Source organism: Rana temporaria, chromosome 4, assembly GCF_905171775.1.
Source record: "Rana temporaria chromosome 4, aRanTem1.1, whole genome shotgun sequence".
NCBI classification, from domain to species: Eukaryota; Metazoa; Chordata; class Amphibia; order Anura; family Ranidae; genus Rana; species Rana temporaria.
Genome location: NC_053492.1, coordinates 222,936,912 through 222,961,056, shown reverse-complemented (window position 1 = coordinate 222,961,056; position 24,145 = coordinate 222,936,912). Strand labels below are relative to the sequence as shown.

Genomic DNA, 24,145 nt, shown 5'->3' with positions numbered 1-24,145 from the left:
ATTAGAAGGTTTCAAAATAACAGCCAGTTAACTGGCAATTTCAGGAGAGGTTAGCAAATGCAGCCCATGTATTCCTTGCCTATCTTATAATTCTTTAAATTGATTAGGTGATTAAAGTAAGCAAAGCGCCAACAACAACCTAGGGTAAAAAATACAGATATTTGACCTTATTTTCTAAAAGGAATGCACAAGAGCAGAAAGAAATTATTTGTACTTGGGTTTACAGGAGCCTGCGGATATTCACACACTCATTAAATGCATTCCTTTTACTGATTTATGTTCAATGCATATGTTGCGGCCTCTATTTTTAGTGCGTGCATTGAGCAATGAAATAATGCTGTTTTATGAACCAAGCAATGTGTGATACAATTCTGGTGTAAATATAATTAAATAAATAAATAAATAAATAAGCTAACATCGTTAAGTAATCAGGACCACTATTGCTCACTATAATTATTTTTGTCATTTTAAAGCATATTTTGAAATCATGTATGTGTAGTGTTCTGTCCTGCTTAACAAACCCAATTTGTTAGGAAATTAGCTGTATGTATGAACACTATCATAATTGTAACAGTTAAATATATTTTTTTTCAAATTAGGGAATTGTTAATTAATTGGTACTCATTCATGGATTTTCTATTCACATTTTTATTCACACTGAGATACAGAAATGATTTATTAATGTATAAATTCCCCAATATTTATGGATAAATACTACAACTCAGAGGGTCTGTGAATACAGCTTCATGTTTTCTCTTATCAATACATTTTAAAACAGGGAATAAAGTCCTATAAAACTGAACTCTTTTGCTGTGCAGTATTGATAGTGTCAACTTTAATTCCCTGGTTGTACCAGAAAACGTTGTATTTACTTTTGCTGTGACATTAACCCATCATAATGAAGATAAAACCATTTCTGTGCCTGAAACCAATTTTGCAACTTTGACATGTGTTAGAAAAACTGCACATAGAAATCACAACTACTTAATGTCTCCAGGTGAATTATACCTTTGTTTTCAGGGCAAATTGGGTGGTAAGCGGTAATAAATATCTTCTTTTTTTTTTTTTTTTTATTATTATTATTAGCAAATGAAAACTGGCCAAAAATAATAATAATAATAATAATAATAATAATAATAATAACAATAATAATAATAATAATAATAATAATAATAATAATAATAAACAAATAATTGTTTTAAATATATCTGTATTTTTCCCGCTACTACCATAACCTACACCAAAGAACAACCCCAAAAAAATGATCTTTCTCCTGGTGATTGCATCAATACCACATACGTGTATTATTGTTTTACCCATAATATGGCCCAGAAACAATGGTGCACATTTGTTTTTGTTTAATTTTATTTCCACCTTTGAAATTATAGAGGGTCAAAAGTTCTCTAAATTATATTATTGGAGAATGCAACAGAAAGAAAGGCAACACACAAGAATACACAGTAGTACCAGGTGAATACATGTTACTCAAACCATATTAGTTAACAGAAGCCATGACTATCGTTAAACTAGTAATTTTAGATAGAATAACCCTTTAAAAACATAGCAAGTATGAACTGTGCTCACTAGTGATCCTAAGCATCTTAACAGTTGCATCAGGCATTACAGACTAAATGTGTACTTATGGTCATAATCTATTCAAATAAAGAGCATTTAGTCTCAGTTGAAATTAAATATTGAACATGCTATAGCAGCGAGCATTAATATCAGCCTTTGTATGGCTACATCTAGTTTATAACAAAGTAGATAATGGCATTCAAAAGTGATGCAAAATGGTTTGGATTTCTTTTTTTTTTACGTTCGAACTTACCGTGCATCCAGTATTTGGTATATCCCGAAATCTTTCCAGAGTTTGAAATTTCTGATTTAATTCCTGAAATAATTCCATGTGCCTCTTTCTGGTATGCATGACCTTCTGTGTAAAAAAACATAGACTCATATTACTATGTGTGTTTTGTTAATGTTTATCTGCAAACATAATTACATTTAAAGTGAACTGGTCTTGGCATATAAAACTGTCTTGAACTACCAGCAGCAGGCACAAGTAGGTGCTTGTGCTTATCCTATTGTCTTCTAAGTTGTTTCTTCTTTGCCAGACAGCCCCTAAAATTCAGACCCCACTCTGTATTATGCTTGTCTTGAGCACTATAATGCTCTTTGGCATCCCACATTGCAATAAAGGCATTCCAGCAACCAACAATTAAGCAATTGCATTTCACTTAGGTTTATCAGGGAGCGTGTCAAGGCTGAAAGCTACAGTAGATATACCCCCCCCCTAATTTATGTATTTATAAAAATACATTTTTAAATAGTAACAATGTCTATCTGCCTTATTACTGTCTCCCTGCAAATAAGGATTTTGATTGGCACAGGCAATGGAAGCACTATTAGGCAATTAGGCTTTACTGCAAGGCAAAGTTCTGAAAAACTAGGAAATGGTGTGTTGATTGGGTTGGAGATGGGGATGATTTTAATAATGGGCGGATGCTCTTTCCAAATACAACCCTGACCAAACTGTATTTTTTTGATTACAGGAAAGAAAAAGGACCTAGATAGTGTACCAGACAGGGGGTTCTGGATTAGAAAACTAGCTGAACATATTTAATTGTTTTGGGCAGGTAAGACCTTACACAGGCACACATCTAATATGTGTATTTGGCTGCGTGTCTTAGTTAGGTTCTCCTCAGGTGCACAGGATGCTTTAAAAAGTCTCTGTAGCTATCTATATGTGTGGAAGAAAGTAAGTTTCTCCACACAGGAGGAATTTCCTACAACCATAGTAGTGTTTTTTTGTGAGCTAATTTCTTAATGACATGTCAAAGAAGCACTTCAAAAGTTCCAAATTTAATTTTCTTTCTTTAATCTATTTAAAGTTGGGGTTCACCCCTAAAAAAAATGTTAACATTACATTCAGCCGATTTGTCAGAATGACAATCGGCTGTTTTTTTTAATTTTATCCCCGTACATACCGTATTTTCACCGCCGCTTCTGGGTATGTCTTCTGCGGGACTGGGCATTCCTAATTGATTGACAGGCTTCCGACCGTCGCATACAGCGCGTCACGAGTTGCCGAAATAAGCCGGACTGCGAGTCGGCTCTATACGGCGCCTGCGCACCGACGGCTTCTTTCGGCAACTCGTGACGCGCAGTATGCGACGGTCAGAAGCCTGTCAATCAATTAGGAATGCCCAGTCCCGCAGAAGACATACCCGGAAGCGGCTGTGAAAATACGGTATGTATGGGGATAAAATTTAAAAAAAACAGCCGATTGTCATTCTGACAACTCGGCTGAATGTAATGTTAAACTTTTTTTTTTGGGTGAACCCCCGCTTTAAACTGAGCGCTGTATAGAGACTTGGAAGTGTTTTAAGAGGGTTTGAAGATGCATTTGTGACTTCTCCAGAAAGACATTGCTTTGATACACAGGTATTGGCATCTGAATTTATTTCTGTAGAGAACAGATCTTAGCAGTCTGCCAGCTTTCTAATCTAAACAACCAGCAGATATTTCTAAGCTGTTAGAAACCCACTGAAATTGGAGCTTTGAGGCCTCATACACACGACCGAATATGTCTCCTGAAACTGGTCCGCGGACCAGTTTCCGCGGACATGTCCGACCGTGTGTACGGCCTAGCGGGCCGGATTCCTGGCCTAGCGGACAGGTTTCCAGCGGACAAAAGTTTCTTAGCATGCTAAGAAACTTGTCTGATGGAAACCTGTCCGTCGGACATGTCCGATGGTTAGTACAACTCATCAGACATGTCCGCTGGCCCGAAATCCCGCACATGCGTCGAAGTGATTCGACGCATGCGTGGAAGCATTGAACTTCCTGGTTCGCGCACGTCACCACGTCATCGTCGCCGCCACATCACCGCGTTTTCTGTCCGCGGGGAATTTGGTCTGATGGTGTGTACACACATCAGACCAAAACCTCCCAGCAGACATGTCCAATGAAAACGGTCCGCGGACCGTTTTCATCAGACATGTCTGCTCGTCTGTACAAGGCCTGAGTCTTTGCTGTGATCTTTGAGGATTTTTTGAGAATTAATAACTTATTATGAAAAGCAGCTAGAGAGGTGAGTGGGGGCTTGATTTAAAGCTCTTTTACAATATGTAAATAGTTTAATGACCATAGTCTTGACATACCGTAATTGCACTTTAATGTCAATTTTGTTTCAACAATATTTGGGAAACTAGAACACTGTCCAAAAAAGACCCCTTTAAATGTCCTTGGTATTTCAATAGGCAATAAGAAGTTTAAATGATTTTTGTTGTAAAATAATATCATGGGTAAGGCAATGAAACTCATGTGGTATTGAAACGAGTGTTATTGCTATAGTGCTATTTAAAACAAATTAAAAAAAATATTGGAAACCTGCAAATTATGGTGACAGATTATTCAATGTTTCTATTTCACCCATTGGTAAATATGTCCCTTAGCAGTTAGAAGAAGGGAGAAACATTTAACATTAAGGCAAACTTTTGTGAGCAGGTACAGGCTATATCTATGGAGAGGAAGGGGCTTAGAAACGAGACTCCTGTAGCACAGAAATATGTAGGAGCAATTTGCTAAAACTATAGTAGTGTTCTTTGTGAGCTAATTTCTTAATGACACGTCAAAGAAGCACTTCAAAAATTCCAAATTTAATTTTCTTTCTGTAATCTATTTAAACTGAACGCTGTTCAGAGACTTGAAAGTGTTTTAAGGGGTTTTGAAGATGCATTTGTTACTTCTCCAGAAAGACATTGCTTTGAATATAGATCATTCAAAAGAAAAAAATGCTTATTATGCAATTAGTTTATCATTCAATTACAGCTGTACAGTATCACATTAATTAAAGCGGGGGTTCACCCTATGGACGGGAAAAAAACATTTTTTTTTTTTTTACCTTAAAATCAGGCATTGTAGCGCGAGCTACAGTATGCCTGTCCCGAATTTTTTCCCCCCATACTCACCTTGTAGTCGTCCATCGAAGATACCGGGGAATGGGCGTGCCTCTGGAGACGGAGGATGATTGACGGCCGGCTCTGGCGCGTCACGCTTCTCCGGAAATAGCCGAAATAGGCTTGGTCTTCACGACGCGTGCGCATAGCCTGTGCGCAGGCGCCGTGAAGAGCCGAGACCTACTCCGGCTGTCTTCGGGGAGAGTGACGTGCCAGGGCTGGCCGTCAATCATCCTCCCTCTCCATAGGCACGCCCATTCCCCGCGGGAGCCGGAATCTACGATGGACGACTACAAGGTGAGTACGGGGTTAAAAAAATCGGGACAGGCATACTGTAGCTCGCGCTACAATGCCTGTCTCGATGGTAAAATCATGGGATTGTGGGTGAACTACCGCTTTAAATAAAATCAGTAAAAACTTAAAATACATGTGAAATCTCACCTGACCATCACCATTAACCCAGTCAGTTGAAAATAGAAATAAAAGGCAAAATATTTATACTGTGTATATATATATATATATTTTATATATATATATATATATATATATATATATATATATATATATATATATATATATATATATATATATATATATATATATATATATATTTAAGTGTATAGTGCCAATCAGTGCCAAAGTAAACCTCCTAAAGTGCAATGTGCATGAATATATATTTATATCATTATAAGTACCTTTTTTTTTCTTTCTTTTTTTTTCCTTTTAAAGTGATCACCTACCCTCTGTTCTCAGCTGCATGGGGAGTAAGCAGCCCTACATGTAAAAAACACTCTGAGAAGCGTGAGTAATTACCAAAGGAACAAATGAATCAAAAACCTTCACCACGCCATATTTAAAACATTTGTGACAATGTTGTCAAGTAGCTGAATTAGAAAAAACAGCCCAGGCTCTCAAGCATTCATAAAATTACACCAGGGGTGTCCTGATGAAGCTCACATGACTGAGCAAAATGCATTGACGTTACTCTGTCATTTGACCCGGTTTCTCTGGCATGCTCATGCGGCTTTGTATACTCCACATTGCATCACTTCAAACTGAGCTGGCTAGCATCATGAGGAACCTTTGAACTGCATCAGTCTGGGAGAGCACGGACACTGACAACACCTCTGGAGGTCTGACTGAAGGAGAACAACGGACGTCTCATGTAATGGTCACAGATGGACCGCGAATCCAGCTGTGCTGTGGGTGAGATCATTGCATGGGACAGTAAGGTCCCACAATAACATTGAATACCCTGAACTGCAGTGCTGCTGTGTGCTTTGCCTTCAATGGCTTGAGACTTAATGTCTGCCACTCTCTCTATTCATGTCATCATGGCTGTATACAGTCTGGTGTGTCCATGATTGTATGAGTCTGTTGTATCTGCATCTCCAAATTACTCTATACAACTTGATGCCGCTCCTTTAATTACTACCATTATCAAAATATTTCTTCTACACTGATTCGTATCCTCAGATCCTGCCGTTTTTGACCCTCAATTTGGCCCCATGTTTATGGACATTTTTATTTTTTTCTCATACACCTGTCCAGGTATTGGGTGTCATCTGATGCTATAATTAGCCTCATCTACTGGTCATCTATGCTAGCCTCCTGGTGTAATTGTAGGCATGCTTGAGAGCCCGGGCTGTTTTACAATTCCCCTTTCTTGACAACATTGTCACAGATGTTTTAATTATGGTCTGGTGAAGGATTTTGATTCATGTGTTCCTTTGGTAATTAATTACTATTTTTGTACTAATACATTTTTGTACTCACGCTGAAGAGTGTTTCTATATGGAGCCCCTTTGTTAACTGTTGCTCTTTATGAGCTCAGGTTACACTTTATATGTATAGCAGTCTGCGGTGTACTACCTATCTATATATTTTTCACTGATGCTTAATCCCCTACTTTTACATTTTGAATTTGGTGCATGTCAACACAAGTCTAATCATTGGAAGAGAGCAAGGCTGAGAAAACTGGCCATGCTCAGCTCATATGTCTAGTGTTGTCAGTTTTTAATAGGAAGCAGAATGATTGTCAGGATTACCAAGTATTTCAAACAAAGGAAGCAATACAAAGAACAGAATGCTTTCCATACAAGTACATGATACAGCAGACACATATCCGTAATATGAAATGCTGAGGTAACATATTCTTTAATGACAGTTTCTTAAAACAAAATAAATTATACATGTCTATTTTAATTAATAAAATGTTTTTCTTTAGAGGGAATAGAGTATTTTCAGGACAGACCCCAACCTTGTATTGGCTCTATGCCTTATCTAATTTATGTTTTTTTTTCTTTGTTTTTGTTTTTATTATATGACAAGCTCTGTATTGTTAAATACATTTCTCTGATTTAAAGCTGTAACCCCTCCTCCTGATAAATTTTTTTCTAAGCTGGGTTTACTCAGTATCTACCTTTCCACACAGTGGCCCGGATTCAGAAAGGAGATACGACTGATGTATTTCCGGATACGCCGTCGTAACTCTGAGTTGCGGGGTCGTATCTATGCGACTGATTCATAGAATCAGTTACGCATAGATTTCCTTAAGATCTGACCGGCGTAAGTGTCTTACACCGTCGTATCTTATGCTGCATATTTACGCTGGCCGCTAGGTGGCGCTTCCGTATATTTACGCGAGGAATATGCTAATTAGGTAGATATGCCGATTCAGAAACGTACGTCCACCCGGCGCATTTTTTTACGTCGTTTACGTTCGGCTTTTTCCGGCGTAAAGTTACCCCTGCTATATGAGGGGTATCCTATGTTAAGTATGGACGTCGTTCCTGCGTCGAATTTTGAAAATTTTACGTCGTTTGCGTAAGTCGTTCGCGAATAGGGCTGTACGTAAGTTACGTTCACGTCTAAAGCAATGACGATTTGCGGCGTAATTTCGAGCATGCGCACTGGGATTCTTTCATGAACAGCGCATGCGCCGTTCGTAAAAAACGTAAAATACGCGGGGTCACATGAAATTTAAATAAAACACGCCCACATCATCCAGATTTGAATTAGACGGGCTTACGCCGGACCACATACGTTACGCCGCCGTAACTTAGTTCAAGTTCTTTCTGAATACGGAACTTGTGCCCTAATTTACGGCGGCGTAACGTATCTGCGATACGTTATGCCCGCCGATAGATAGGCAATTCTATCTGAATCCGGGGCCAGTGTCTTTAATTTTTTTTTAGGTTGTTGCGATGTCCGCCGAGTACCCGGCAATTGCCCGTGATCACAGCGGGACCGTGGATCTGTGTATGTAAATATGCAGATCCACGTCCTGTCAGAGGAGACTGATGTGTGTTCCCAGTACAGAAGAACACAAATCGGTCTCCTCCCCTTGTGAGTTCTTGCCCCCTACAGTAAGAATCACTCTCCAGGACACAAAATTAGTCCCTTGATCGCTCCTAGTGTTAACCCCTTCCCTGCCAGTCACATTTACACAGCAATCAGTGCAGTTTTATAGCACTGATCGCTGTATAAATGTGAATGGTCCCAAAAATATGTCAAAGGTGTCCGATATGTCCGCCATTACTAGTAAAAAAAAAAAAAAAAATTCCATAAATCTATCCCCTATTTTGTAGATGCTATAACTTTTGTGCAAACCAATCAATATATGCTTATTGCAATTTTTTACCAATAATATGTAGAAGAATACATATCGGCCTAAACTGAGGATTTTTTTTTAAAATTGTGATATTTATTAAATCAAAAAGTAAAAAATATTGTGTTATTTTTCAAAATTGTCGCTCTTCTTTTGTTTATAGCGGAAAAAAAATAATCCACAGAGGTGATCAAATACCACCAAACGAAAGCTCGTATTTTGGGGTAAAAAAACATAAAGATTTTATTTGGGTACAGTGTTGCATGACCGTGCAATTGTCATTCAAACTGCGACAGCGCTGAAAATGAAAAATTGGTCTGGGCAGGGAGGGGGTGAAAATGCCCTGTATTGGATGAACTGCTCCAAGTGCTTGTGTTCACATATCTTGCCTTTTGCGTGACTACCAACTATTTAGCACAGCCAAAGGAATGGTCATTAAAAGAGAAAAATAAATCCTAGTCAAATTTACAAGTTAAGTGTTCAAGTGTGTAAAGGTAGGAGTACTGGAAACCAAACAGAGAACATGAAATTGCAATTGTCCAAAAAAGAGGTAGATGGGTAAAAACCCACCAAGTGATGGCTGACTCAAGATGATACTGTATTCTAGCAGGCAAATGCTTGAGTTACTACTTCTGATGGTTGAACTAGCTTGAGCACTGTGATGATGGTATGATGTCCTGTGTTGTTGATTTTTTTTAAATTTACATATCATCTAAATGGGCTAATCACATGCTAACAATGCAGCACTGTAACTTTTGTATGCTTCCTTAGTGGCTTCATGGTAGCTAATTGGCTAAAATAAGCAACTTAAAATGCCAATTCTCAGGCAATTTATGGTGTTATGAATATCTTAAATTAAATGATAAACTACAATTTGTAAGTTGCTTAGGACAAAATGAGTTTCAGGTTCCAATGCAAGTGTTATGGACATTTGTAGACAACATTAGAAAGGCACTCAGGACATGCATGATTGAATGGCATAATTATTCTAAAAAGTGCCCATTGCACTTACAGAAAGCTACCAAAGGAAACAGTTGGGGTGGCCTTATTTTTAAGTTTTTTTTTGTTAGGTTTACTAAATGGACTATGGAAAAATGGGTTCAACAAGTGTTTAATTGAACCAATTAAGAAATCAGCAGTGTTTGTATTCTGCTGCCACAGACGAGTGAAACAGTCAAACTGGGAGGCGATTGTGAATCACTTAATTAGCTTAATTGAACACCTTGTGAATTGAAACTAAAATGCAAAAACTGTTATTATGGTGTATCTATATACAGTCACAATCTTTGTATATCAAAAAATATATATATTTATTTTTATTCAGAAGTATGGGTTCAGTTAACAGAAGGACCATGTTATGGATTAAAAGATCCTACCACTTTTTAGACAAATAATGTACTAGTTTTCTAAGCAGCTGCATGTTCATTATATATTTAGGACATAATCCAATATTACTGAAGACTAAAGAACTCCAGTTGCTTTTTTTGACCTTCAAAAAAAGTTAAAACTTTGACATGTGTTCCAAACCTTATAGATGTATTTTAAAATGTATTAAGGTCATATTAAATTTTTTAATAGGTTTAATATTTATATTTATTTTATTTATTATGTTAATATTTGAACCTAAATTAAAAAAAAAGATATGATACTTACCTACTTTGTGCTAGGATATTGCACAGAACAACCCTTTACCTCCTTTACTGGGGCCCTCGCTGGTGCTGTCTGCTCCTCCCCTCTTGAGTGCACGGGCACACTCCCGAACTGGGCTGTTTATATACATAGACAGACACAGCATGGCTTGGCCATGCCCCCACTCACTCCTCACTGGGTTTGACTGACAGAAGCAGGAACCAACAGCTCCCATTGCTCTCAGTCTGTCCTGTGAGAGCAGGAGAGAGACCAGTGATACCGCAGATGGGCACAACATCGCATCAAGACAGGACTCAGGTAAGTATTTAGGAAAGAAGGGGGAAAGAAACAGCAAGTGGAAGGTTCCTTGCCCTAATGTAGGTAAAAAAAAAAAAAAAATTAAAGCTCACGCCAGGCAAACAGCTAGAAATGCATATATGGGAGCTAGCCAGTTGTGTATTTCTGTTCATCCAGTACTGAGATTTCCAGCTCTATGGTAGGTAGCACAGCTAGCCCATTAATCTAAACACATCCATGTTCTCTCACCTCCTATTAGCATGTTCCGTGTAAAGTTGCTACCTCATACCCTTAAAACTGAATACATTTTAATTACACAGATTTTGTGGCTGATTAAGGTGGTAATTAAACTCACCTCTTGCCTTGCGTGCATTAAATCAGACCTCGATTTTAAAGGGATAAGGTACCTTGTCAGTATATTTTTTTTATGTAGCACATCTGACTGCTATATTTGATGGAATTACAAGAGGCTAATATTAAAACTGATTTAGATATTTCTATTGATTATATTTTAAAAGTGCTCAAACCCTCATTCGCCTTTCTAGCTGCTTGCAATGTAAAGTAATCCATATTTCAGTGTGTATGGTCTGGGCACAGGTTTAACCACTTGAGTCCCAGATGACATTTTAAAATGGCATTAGCTATTTGTCCCAGCACTGTTTTAAAGCAGTGTCTCCCACCAGCATTGGAGTGACAGTGAAGGTCTAGCACTGGTATCTAGTGCCTCTACAGATTGCTGAATAAGAGTGTACCATAAAAAAACACAATGCTTCTGCATTGTTCGTACATTAGAAGTATATTTGCATAGTTAATTATGGTACTTCCTGTCAATATTCAGTCCCAGGCAGAGCTGTTGCAGCTCTGTCCAGTTCTTCCCTCCAGCAGTAGATCACTACTATGGTGATCTAATGCCTGCCATAGATGGAGCGAATTTGTTGCAGGAAAGAAATTCATGTGATCCCCCCATCAACACTGACAATGTAGACAGGGGAATCTCTCCTGTCAAGTCATTGTGTTATTGGGGTGGGGAAGCCGTCCCCACCAGGAAAACATATTTGCTAGCGGCTATAACAGCTGCTAGCGATAATGGCATGTAAAATCCAGCAGGCTGGTTGTACCTACATTGATTCATCAACTTGGGTACATGCAGCCTACCCAAACATAGTTCGAACAGGCTGAGATTCAAATTGTCTATGGCTGACTTAACTCCAACTGATTGCAGCCAGCAATATACCACTATTAGAAGTGGACTTCTACTGCACAGCTACATGATGCTGGGGTCTGGATCTGTATAACCTAAAATTAACAATATTTCCTCCCAAAATAAATCCCCAGGTCACAACAATGAAGTTGATCTGGATGCATTTGCAATTACTGCAAAAATTAAATTCAATGAGGTTGATTTATTTAAACTGGAGTGTGTAAAATCTGGTGCAGCTGTAGCCAAATAGCTTCTAACTTCAGCTTGTTCAATTAAACTTTGACAATAAAACCTAAGAGCTTTGTTGGTTTCTATGCAGAGCTGCACCCGATTTTGCACTTTACAGTTTTAGTAAATCAACCCCAATGTTATTAAAATTTTTAGCAATCGCAAACCTGTGAACAAGTTGTCTTCATGCTAATTCATGCTCTCCCATACCAACATTTATCTTATCCTAATATTACACATATTATAGCAATTTATGCAAACTTTTTTGCTATGTAAACCTGGAAGAGGCATAATGCTCTCTCACCTACAGTACATTACAATGCAGCGGCTGGTGTTCATTGCAGTGCATTACACTGTTCACTTTTTTTTTTAAATTAACTTTATTGAAATCTCACACAGTGACATTTCATACAATTCTATTGGCCAGCATGTGGTGACTGTGCTGCTTTGGAAAAAAGTACTGAACGGAGTAATTTTTTTAGCGCACACTGCCTACACATTAGCGCTATGCAGCAGTGTGAACCAGGCTCACTAGAGTTGAGGCATTCTGCCTTGTCTTGCAGTAGGGGTGCTGCCCAACACAGTCCCAATGGACCTGATGTGAATTTTTTCTGAGCATTACCATTCTGCCACATTACATAAACGCTGCAGTAAGGTGATACCATTTTATTCAGCAGACTTTGACGATTGTATCTTATGGTAAATTTTTTGGGGTGCACAAATTATAAAACATTTTCCCAATAAAAACCAAGGACATGTTGTAAAGCGCTGCACAAACTGTTGGCTCTATATAAGTCCTGTATAATAATAATAATAATAATAATAATAATAATAATAATAATAATAATAATAATAATATAAAAATATGTATCCAAATTTGCTGTCTGCAAAGAGGAAATGTTAATAAATAGAACCCTTAATGCTTTTACTTCTTGTGTACTTAGTGCTATTATGTTCATGAAACCTGTACTATGTAACAGAATAAGTGTGAATAAAGGCATACAGTCTGTATTGGTAATAATAATGCAGTCTTTCCAAAATGTACCGCTTAAAAAAAATCCTTTGCTAATGTTTACAGAACTGCTATCAAATATGAATTATACGGCTTGTAAACATTTACTAGTGAAAATCACCGAACAAAAACTCTGCTCAAGTCTGTCCCCCAGAACCAGTGATGTCATCACTGGTTGCTGGCATCTGTGGTACAGGACAAAGAAGATTTAGTCTAGTTTAGTTACTATCCTGTGGAGTTCCTTCTGCATAATGTAGTGGGATGGACTCAACAGGTGCCTTCATCAGCAGGTTCCACTAAAAAGTATTGATGATAAAGCAGCATAAGTGAAAGGTATACTGCCATGCACCACCCCTCTAATTTGGAAAAAGTACTATGGTTATTCAAGAATATTATTTTTGATTAGATGGAACTCTGTGATGTTCATATTATTAAATGATGGAATACCATGACCTTAGTATACAAAGATCCTAAAATCACATATGCATTTATAGGTTTGAACACATTATGGGACTATTTTTTATTTTTTGCATGCACTATTATATTTATTCACACTTGTCTGTATATTCTTCTTAGCAGTACACAACCATGCATTCTCTGTCATTGTCATCAACAGACTTTGTAACATACTTTGATGCATAAAAAAAGGATGTGCACATCAGTGCATCACACACGTGCAATGTAGCACCGTTTAAAACAATAGCAAACCTGTGTGCATGTGCTGATGTGCAATACAACATGTGTAGTAAAATGCATACATGTGAATCAGTCCTATGCTTTACATGTAAATTAGAATCCTTTGCATATGTAATACCAATTTCATACACCCTCAAAATGAAAGAGATTTGATTTACTTAAAACAAATATACTTGATTTGCTTTTCATATAAACAATAAAAAATTAAGATTTGACTCCTAATATATATTTAAATTGTAAATATACTGTATAAATACACTAGGCTGATAAGTTGCATATTGGTATAAAACATTGCACATAATGAGTAGAATTGTAAACAGCTTCTGATTTATGGTGTACAGATCTTAATCGTATATGTGCTTGTTTATATAGTTATTTTTATCAGCAGCTAATTTTTTTGTCAGTTTCTGAGCATTTCTTGGGTTTAACTATAAAAGAAAAATAGAGCTATTTAAATTATTCATTAGCTTGGGCTATATTATTTGTTCAAATATCTGCAGTGCAACATGCAGCACTGAAGCAATAGAAACGTCAGACTTAGGAACCTTAGCAACAGTTGCCATAGCGAACATTCTGCTATAGAATGTACTGCAGCTCTATAAAACGATCCACAGTGATTATTCATTGTTCACGCTTGGCATTTGTGACTGTTTTTCCTCAGATATTACAGTGTGTTGTTTTCTATCTCTGCTGATTTATATCGTTTATCTTTCACAAGAATAAAAATATTTATGAGTCAATGAAAATGGCTATGGAATCTGAAACGTCTCTGTGTCCTAGGGGTTGGGATAAGGAGTCTATATTGTTCAACCCATGCCAGCATGTTCTGATACTAACAAAAATATATCCTTTGCTTTTAAGCATGTTTTTGTAATTTATTGGCAATCAACAAATCTTTATCATACAAAGGTAATTGCAAAAGTAATTTGGACTGCTTTTTGATCAGTGCTGTTGCACCTAAAAAATAAATGGGCAATATGTGGTGGTCTAACCGCATTGTTGTTTTATACATGTAGGTATAAATGCCACCTGCTTAATATATATATATATATATATATATATATATATATATATAGACACACACACACATATATATTAGCTAAGGCCTTATCAGCCCTGTTAGATTTTCAAAACTAAGGATTTTACAAAAAATGTAAACTACATGGTACCTGCTTGTACGTATATAGCTTAGGTTCGAAAGGAGTAGGGAAGATGTAAAATGACAGTCTATTTTTTACAGATTTTTGCAAAGTGACTAAAGGAACTTCCCTTTTAGACAGTTGCCACTAAAATTATTGGAGATTTCCCCTCACCTTTTGTTCTGGTGAAAACTGTATAATTATGGTTTCCCTTCACTTGCAGTCTTGGTCACAATGTTCACAATTATGGATGAGCTACAGGTTTTGCTTGCTTGTAAGTTTAGTCAAATCTCAGTTTTTTTCCTTGAATTTTACTTGTTCAGAGGCTTGTCAAAAAAACTAAATTGAATTGGTGTTCAAGGGAGTCAAGCAAGAAGTGGAACAGTTAGCAGCAGTATTACTACTGATGCTAAATGTGAAAGCTTTTTTTCTGGCTATTTGTTAGGAAGCCAGCAGTCCTACATGTACTCAAAAAGTGAAAAATACACACATTGACACAATTTTGATATGTGCCGGGGTGGGGGCACCATGCGCATCCCTCCTTTCTTGGCCAATGTGGCTGCAATCTTACATAAGGGTCTTGTGTGGATTTTGGAGGGACCATATGCTTATTTGTGGGTCTTTTTTTTGTATGGGATTTAGTATCTTACCTTAATATCCATACCAGACTCAAAGGTATATATATTGCTGTATAGTAAGTTGTATGCAACATACAAATGTGCCTCTTCATAGGCAGGTTCAGGGCATCCCCCAGACATGTTGTTTAAAATATTTAATTATGATTTTTTTAATGTTGCCCTTTATTAATTATTAAAATTCCTGTTCCCCATCAAACATCATTTTTTTTTCTTTGGTATAAGTTCTGGGGTTTAGATTCACCACCCAAACACATCTCAAACTGAACCCAGGTATTTTCCGCTCACCCCTAGATACAGTACAAACACAAAGGGTTATTCTGCACCAATAAAAAAGTTTTAGCTATACATGTACTTTAATTTCCAAACCCTCTTTGTTGTACTGGGGATTCCACTTTCTGAAAGGCTTTACATTCTCTGACATGGGAAATAAGTTCAGACTCCAGAGTAAGGGATAGTTTACACTTGCTTCAAAACATGGCTTTGGACACGTTTTGTTAAAGCTCTCTGAATGCCAGTCAAAGCTCCTGTCACTAAATAAAATGGTTAGCTTACAGTTCTGTTTACACCTTGCTTTTGCTTGGTGCTTTGATGAGGCTTCGGTGGGGCTTCGATGAAGCTTTGGTGGAGCTTTGGTGGGGCTTTGGTGGGGCTTTAGTGAGTCTTAGTGAGGCTTTGGTGGCGCTTCAGTGGGGCTTCAAGCGAACTTTGCCATAGACTTATATGGAGGCTTTGAAGATGCTTTGAAGCACCACTAAAGCTACATGGGGTATAATTTTTGAAGGGAAGCCAACGAAAACCAAAGCAAAAGCAGGTGTAAACAGCACTGTAAGCTAACCATTTTATTTAGTGACATGAGCTTTGACTATCATTCAGAGAGCCTGTCAGAAGCCTTGAAACAAGTGTAAACAAGCTGTTAATGTGTGTTGAATGCAAAGTATAAATGGGAAACACTACTGAGTGAAAGTAATCAGTAAAGCAACTTTTATTGGACATCGGGACTGTAAACTGAAGGGAATAAGTTCAGAGGTCAAGGAGCATTTCCACATCTATGCTGATCAACAAAAAAAATTATGAAAATCTTGTGGAGTAACAGAATCTGCTTAAGAAAATATTGAATAAAAACTTGCATTTGCTTGGTATGCAATTGTTTTCATTTCAAGACATTATCGTATGTCAAAATGAGAACAATTAATTAATATTTATTTTGAAGAAATGTGATCTGTTCTGAAATTTATATTAACCACTTAAGCCCCACACCATTTCGCTGGCCAAATACCAGAGCACTTTTTGCGATTTGACACTGCGTCAATTGCACGGTCATGCGACGTAACTCCCAAACAAAATTGATGTCCTTTTTTCCCACAAATAGAGCTTTGTTTTGGTGGTATTTGATCACCTCTGCGGTTTTTATTTTTGCGCTATAAACAAAAATAGAGCGAAAAAAAATAAAATGTTTTACTTTTTGCTTAATAAATATCCCTCAGTTTAGGCCGATACATATTCTTCTAGATATTTTTTGTAAAAAAATCGCAGTAAGCGTATATTGATTGGTTTGGGCAAAAGTTATTGCGTCTACAAAATAGGGGATAGAATTATGGCATTTTTATTATTATTTTTTTACTAGTAATGGCGGCAATCTGTGATTTTTATCATGACTGCGACTTTATGGCGGACACATCGGACACTTTTGACACATTTTTGGGACCATTGTCATTTTTACAGCGATCAGTGCTATGAAAATGCACTGTTACTGTGAAAATGACACTGGCAGTGACGGGGTTAACCACTAGGTGGCTCTGAAGGGGTTAAGTGTGCCTAGGGACGTGTTCTAACTGTAGGGGGGATGGGCTGTGTGTGACACTACAGTGATCACAGCTTCCGATTACAGGATCCTGTGTACACTGTTCTGTCACTAGGAAGACTGAGGAAATGCTTGTTTATATCAGCATTTCCCCCTTCTTCCTCACTGTGACACGATCGCAGGTATGCCCGCGGACATCGAACCGCAGGACCACCCGGTCAGAGTCACGGAGCTCGCGGCGCGCGCACGTCCACAATGCCGCTCTTAAAGGGCAACGTATATATATACGTTGATCTGCCCATCCATGCCATTCTGACAACGTATATCGGCGTGAGCCGGTCGGCAAGTGGTTAACATTGGTCAGTACTTATGTTATTTCACTTTTCTGTCATAAAATAATAAAACACCATGGATTAGTTACAATGGGCTTTGCTTTATGCACAACTCAAACATCATAAATTATTATTATCTCTTCATTAGGAAATCTATTTTCCATAACTCATGTCAAAGACAAAAAGAGTTAAACCATAAAAATAAGCAAAGTGATTTTAGTCAGAAATCACTTCAGGATCACTTTGAAGTGGCAGTAGGATCCTCTGTGCCCCTAAAGAACTCTATGAACTCTGTGAAAGTGGTCATAAGGTTGCAAACACAGGAAGCATACTTTGTAGGGAACATTTAGGCACCAAGCAGAGGAATTTGATTTTAAACATGCATTGTATGATAATCCACATCCCCTGCATTGTAGATGACCTAATAAGGAAGTAATATGTATTAGATGTTACACTAATAAAGGAGTGTACTACTTAAAGAGCAAGAAACATTCCAAAAAGTATTCTTATCTTTTTCTCCCAGCCCCCTTAGAAGGTCCACTCATCACTAAATTGCTGTATTTACCTGGATCTTGCTCCAAGGCCTGCAGTATTCTTTACATCCCTCTTGACCTGACATCCACACATGCTCAGTTTGGCCCCTTCTAGGAGTCTGGTAGACAGAGGGGTTTTGATCAGACTGCCATCCCTATAGAAGCCTAAGGGGTCAAACTGCACAGACATAGATGACAGAAGCTGCCAGGGGGATGTAAACAATGCGATGACCTGCACATGGCTGAGAACATACCTTTTCTTGCATGATATCTTGATATAGCTCTGGCTGCAACCCTTTCTGTACTATTTTCACTTCCTGATTGTAGATAACAACCATGCCTGTGTCCCCACCAAACAATGACGTTCTTTGTATGCTATCTTTCTAGGATCAGGAAGATATTAGCAATCTAAAATTCTGATTATTTTCAATGCACACTATAATCTACCAATTCTGACCTTTTAGAGCATGTGTCTTCAAACGATGGCCCTCCAGTTGTTTAGGAACTACAATTGCCATCATGCTTAGTCATGTCTGTGAATGTCAGAGTTTTGCAATGCCTCATGGGATGTGTAGTTCTGCAACAGCTGGAGGGCCGTAGTTTGAGGATCCCTGTTTTAGAGAAAAATAACAAGTGCATTCAGGAATTGGTTTGCTTAGTATCACTTAGTATAGTATGAGAACTGCAGTGGGTTCTGAGGATCTAGTGACTTTCCTGTAACTGCCTATTTCCATCAATATTACCCACCGAAACAGCACCACTGGGAAGACTGTTATCTTGTAAATATGTCATGAACATATTATAATTGACAAACAGAACATCTGAGTGCTATGAGCCAGGGGTTTTTAATTTATAGGGACATGGATCGCAAAGCAATATTAAGGTAAGGGTTGCTTGATTTAAGTCATATTTGTTTTGTCACAAATACTTAGAGATACACTATAGTGGTTTTAGGTCAACATTCTTTATGGATTGTTTTATTATTTAATGTGTGTTTAAATTGTAAACTTTCATTTCAAACACATGCACCTGAATGGTTGAATTATAGTGAATAATTAATAAATGGTATAATTATTGCTTTATGAATATAAGCCTTTGTCTTACAAATAAACATATATATAGTATAAAAAATGATGAATTCCCAGAGCACTATGAGCTGGCTGGGGGGACAGCACTCCAGATAGATTTGTCTGCATGAAAAAAGGAAGAGAGGTTTATCACTCTTCCAAAACCTGTAAAATTGGAATGCGTGTTTTCCAAGTAAACTAATGCACTACTTTGCAGCAATAGAAAGTTGATTCTTAATTGCACATGCATGTATATATATATATATATATATATATATATATATATATATATATATATATATATATATATATATATATATATATATATATATATATATATATATATAAAGTATATTAACCTTACCATAACAGCATGTGAAAGAAAAGCTACATAAATAATCTATAAAGAAAACTATATAAACACGGTAAAAGAAATAACTATATAAGGAGTGCCTATTGTGATGGCAGTCTGCGAATAGCAGAGGGGTTTTGAATATTTCATGAGCATATACAAATAAGCTGACTTTCACTGAAAGGGTATGCTTTTTTGTTTTGAGATAGTAATGCTACTATGAAGCTGAATACTTTTAGATTTTCTTCCCTAGATCCTGTAGACAACTGACACACTGTAAAGGAAGCTCAATTTTCACATAACAGGTGAGCTTTCAACTGGAAAGAAGCATAGACGATCTTGCAGCTTTATCTAAGTACACAATCCTGAGCTATTTACACATTTTATTATCAAGATTATAGATTTTGTGAGAAAAGATAATTACCGGTAGATAGTAACATATTATAAAAATATTTAAAGTAACACAGTTGTGAAACAAGACAATATTTAATGTGTAAACTTACTTCAAAGTCAAGGTCAGAATACCGTGATTTTCTTCTCTATTGTGAAGGAGAAAGAGAGAGAAATAAAGAATGATATTAAAATGATGATTTACATTTAAGCATATGCACTGCTTAGCATTTATAATACAACTATCCGAACACTTTAATGTCTGCTGCAATTTGAGAGCACTTAGCAAGGCAGAAATGCTTAACGCATGTACAATTCCTGTAAACACCAGGAATGAAAAGTATGTAAAGTGTTTTCCTTTCTCTACAGTTCCTACCTAACTTAGATTATTGGATTAAAAAGGATAAGGAGATTTACCTATGAAGTTGTCAAGGTTCCTGTATATTCAGCCCAGACTCAGTTGTTGTTAAAAGTTGTCAAAAATGTAATAACATCTAGCTGGACTTTATCCTTTTCAGCTCTAAAAGTTATTTACAGAAAACGTTAATTCGCATTTGTTCCTGAATGTTGATGTAATTATTCCTCTTGGACACCTCAATTATGCAAGTTTTTTTCACTGACTATATTATATTTCAGTTTTGAAAGGGGATAGCAATAGCTTAACCATCTCCAGCCTTTAAGATGTACCTGTCTGTCTTCAGGTCGAAGCGGTTATACTAGGATCATGACTGCTAGCTTCTGATGCTGCCGGTATAAGCTGGCAAAACCAATCAGGCATGATTTTTTGTGCCTCTACTTAACCCCCTTCTCTCCCAAGTGGACCTTGATGGCTTAGACTGTGAATTAATGTGTGCCTTCATCTTTACAATTTTGTGCACACTACTCAGGCTTTGTTCCTAAAACCACAGCTGCCATATCTTTAGTGCCTTTACTGTATGTAGACTTTGAGTTATGTGAGCATGATATTGCATCCTTCATGGAGCTTTCTATCTACATATTTATTGAGGGAGGTTTGACTGACACTGTCGTATCCTATAGTTATCTTATACATGATGGATCCTAGAGCTGTTCTTGGTGATAAATAGCAGGGTCCAAAATCTATCCTCTTCTGGACTTGTTTGCTCCTTCATTAAAGCCCTGGTTGGATGCGAGTTGTGATAACATTTGTGAGGAAACAAAGATATTTACCTTATCAGCAAGCACATTCATCAATCATTATAAGCTGTGGATGAGTCAATTGTCATTTCAAGAGGCACCATTATTGGTAGAATGCAGTCACATGTGGACCATGGAATATTATACTTCAACGTGATATTGGAACTTTTATAAGAATTGCTAGAATTTCTTTATGGTATTTATTGTGATGCGGATTGATTCAGCACTGCCACCACATGTTTTAGTTGAAGATATTCGACTTGCTTGTTTACAGTTATATACTGTACATAATATACATACAAAATGGAAAGTGAAATATGTAGGAAAATTGGGTCCTTGTGTTAAATTTAAGTATACTTTTGGCCAAGCATTTTGTAATCATTGTATACTTTCTATGTGATATGTAATAAAAATGTATACAATTTGCATAATGGAATATTTCAGAGAACAAATATTGGTATAAGCATGTTGGAGTTGAGTCTTAAACAGGTTTTTATTGTTTGTGGTGTTCATAAGGAGCTTCATAGCAAGATCACCAGATATTATTTTAATGAAGGTTTTAGATTTAAAAATATTACAAATTACTTTCTAAATTACATTACCTTGTTAAAACGTATATAATATTTTAGCTATTAGGTTTATATACATCTTATCAGTAGTACATTCTTCAGATTACTATCAAAACATTTGTATTAAACATGCTGCGGTTTTCATAAATGAGCTAAGTACAACAGTAAAGCAGTAGTAAACTCTGTAAAAAAGAAAAGCTTCCACCTACAAGGCAATATCATAGTATGCTAGTATGCAGCACATTCTAGCACATTATGAAAGACTTATCTAAACACAAAGCCCTCCAGCGACGTGCTGTCGCGACTGCAGAGGCTTCCATTTTCAACCGGGTTCGGGTGTCTGAATGGATGATGTCACTCCCACACATGCATGCGAGAGACTCGGCCCCGTCACACAGCTCTGAAGGAAAGGCAAGGGTATGCCGTACCTACAGAGTGCATGTGCTGGTGATGCCACGGCTGCTGCTCGCAAGAATATCTCCCAAACGGTGCACATTTAGGACATATTTATTTTACCTACAGGTAAGTTTAATGTAAGCTTGCCTGTAGGTAAAAATACAATTCCAGGCGTTACTACTACTTTAAAATAACTGCACATAGGAACTGATTATTTTGTTATAATTTTCATTTTTATTGTATTTTGTCTTTGTTCCCCACAATCCAGTAATAAAAGTGTCCCTCTCTTGCACCCTTTGACTCTTTTTTATTTACTCTGGATTATAGGAAAACCAGGGTGCGCAATACCATAATATAACTGTGTAATAGCCATGGAAGTGTGGCTATGAACTAGCCATGGAAATGGGAATCTCAGTCTATGAACCTAGAAGATCAAACACTGATGTGAAATGTTAAATGTGTTCATTGCAGTCCTAGTAGTCACTGCTTGTGGAAAGTTGTATTTTGCAGTGTGCCAATCACTAGATGTGGTGACTGCATTTTTTATTTTTTAGGCTTTCCCCTCTGTTTTCACCTGATGATTTGACCAGTAACACGCTTCCTGTATTAGAGTGGATGAATGAGGAAGAATTGTTAATCTAGGGAGGGGGGGGTGATATATGGACTAGCATATTTAAATACACTAACAAACTGAAGCTAAACTCCAGTTCACACTTTAAAATCACTTACAGCAAACAGTTTTGTTTTCTTTTGGGATACAAGTTTTACATGAATAAATAAAATGTAATGACATTTTCTGAGGCTTTAATTACATTTTAATTGTCAATTCATGTATTCACTAAGTGGTATACAAGCAGGTGGGACAGGAGTCTCCGCCTTGATCATAGAATATGAAATATATTTTCAGTTGTTTCACACTTTTTTGTTATGTATAATTCCACATGTGTTAATTCATAGTTTTGATGCCTTCAGTGTGAATCTACAATTTTCATAGTCATGAAAATAAAGAAAACTCTTTGAATGAGAAGGTGTGTCCAAACTTTTGGTCTATACTGTATATATATAATTTTTGTTTTATGTGTGCATATGATTGGCTTATTACAAATTTATTTTAAGTGTGTGTCAGAATTTTACAAATATTGCTTCTTTTGTATCGTTTGTGTTTGTACGTGGGTGAGTCATATTTGCTCATTACATATGCAAGCTCTGCTTCCTAAGTACTGCACTGTCCCTCACTGCTCTCCTCATTATAAAGCTATAGGTTAGGTCTGAACTGGCTCTAAACAATAGACTCCATAATTTAAAATGTGACAGACTGGAAATATCACATTTACAGTATGCTGTAAAAACAGCTTTCAACCTGGTTGGCAGATTTGTTGGGATGAGCTCTCCGTGGTGCTGAAACTGTGCTTTTACACCGTTTTAGTACATGAAGAATTACATTTACTTTTTTCCTATTGCTTTTTTTTTTTTTATGTGCCCCCTTCACTTACAGACATAACATGCACAGTACATGGCAAAAGGGCAAGAAACATGCAGTGCTTTACCATGTTTATACCAGCTTGCATGTGTTTCTGCATTAGAAAGGGAATGGTGTGTGGGGTTCCACAAAAGAATATGCATCCCCTGCATCATGTTATGATTTGTTTTGCTGGTCCCTATATCACTACTGTATTTTCTTTTGCAGAGTGTTTTCTTACTGCCTTGGATACAAACGCAAATAATGTCAAACAAAGATGAAACAACTTCTGGCATTATCTTAAAGTAATATTTGTTAAAGATACAAAAAAATGGAGTAGCGCTAAATATAATGGAATGAAGGCCTTCAAAGGACAGAAGGCTGTGTGAAAAAACAATATCAATCAAAGTAGTGTGATATACATGAGTGAAGACAATTATAATAGTCCAAGTGAAAATCAGGTTCGGAGCATGACACCCCAATGTGAATCAGGATAAGTGAAGTCTGGCTCCAATATAGGAAATACGACTTGCTGACCCTTACCACAAAGAAAGATCCTAGCGGACCTAGTCAAGCTGAATTTGCTGGGTATGCTGGAGTAGATCTTATCTGTATATACAATCCCTCCAGGGATCACCAATCGATCAATGAAGCAACCAAAAAAAAAAAAGAAAAACTCA

At 37.0% G+C, this 24,145-nt stretch overlaps 1 protein-coding gene across 4 annotated transcripts in view; it reads right to left on the bottom strand.

The window, feature by feature from the left end:
* ADGRB3 (adhesion G protein-coupled receptor B3) overlaps positions 1-24,145 on the bottom strand; it is a 1,023,178-nt gene that overhangs the window by 4,249 nt on the left and 994,784 nt on the right. For all 4 annotated transcript variants that reach the window (XM_040349908.1, XM_040349906.1, XM_040349909.1 and 1 more), the window contains 2 exons: positions 20,000-20,035; positions 1,829-1,933 (listed from right to left, as the gene is read on the bottom strand). In XM_040349908.1, the coding sequence (XP_040205842.1) occupies positions 1,829-1,933; positions 20,000-20,035 (141 nt within the window). The remainder of the gene's footprint in view (positions 1-1,828; positions 1,934-19,999; positions 20,036-24,145) is intronic.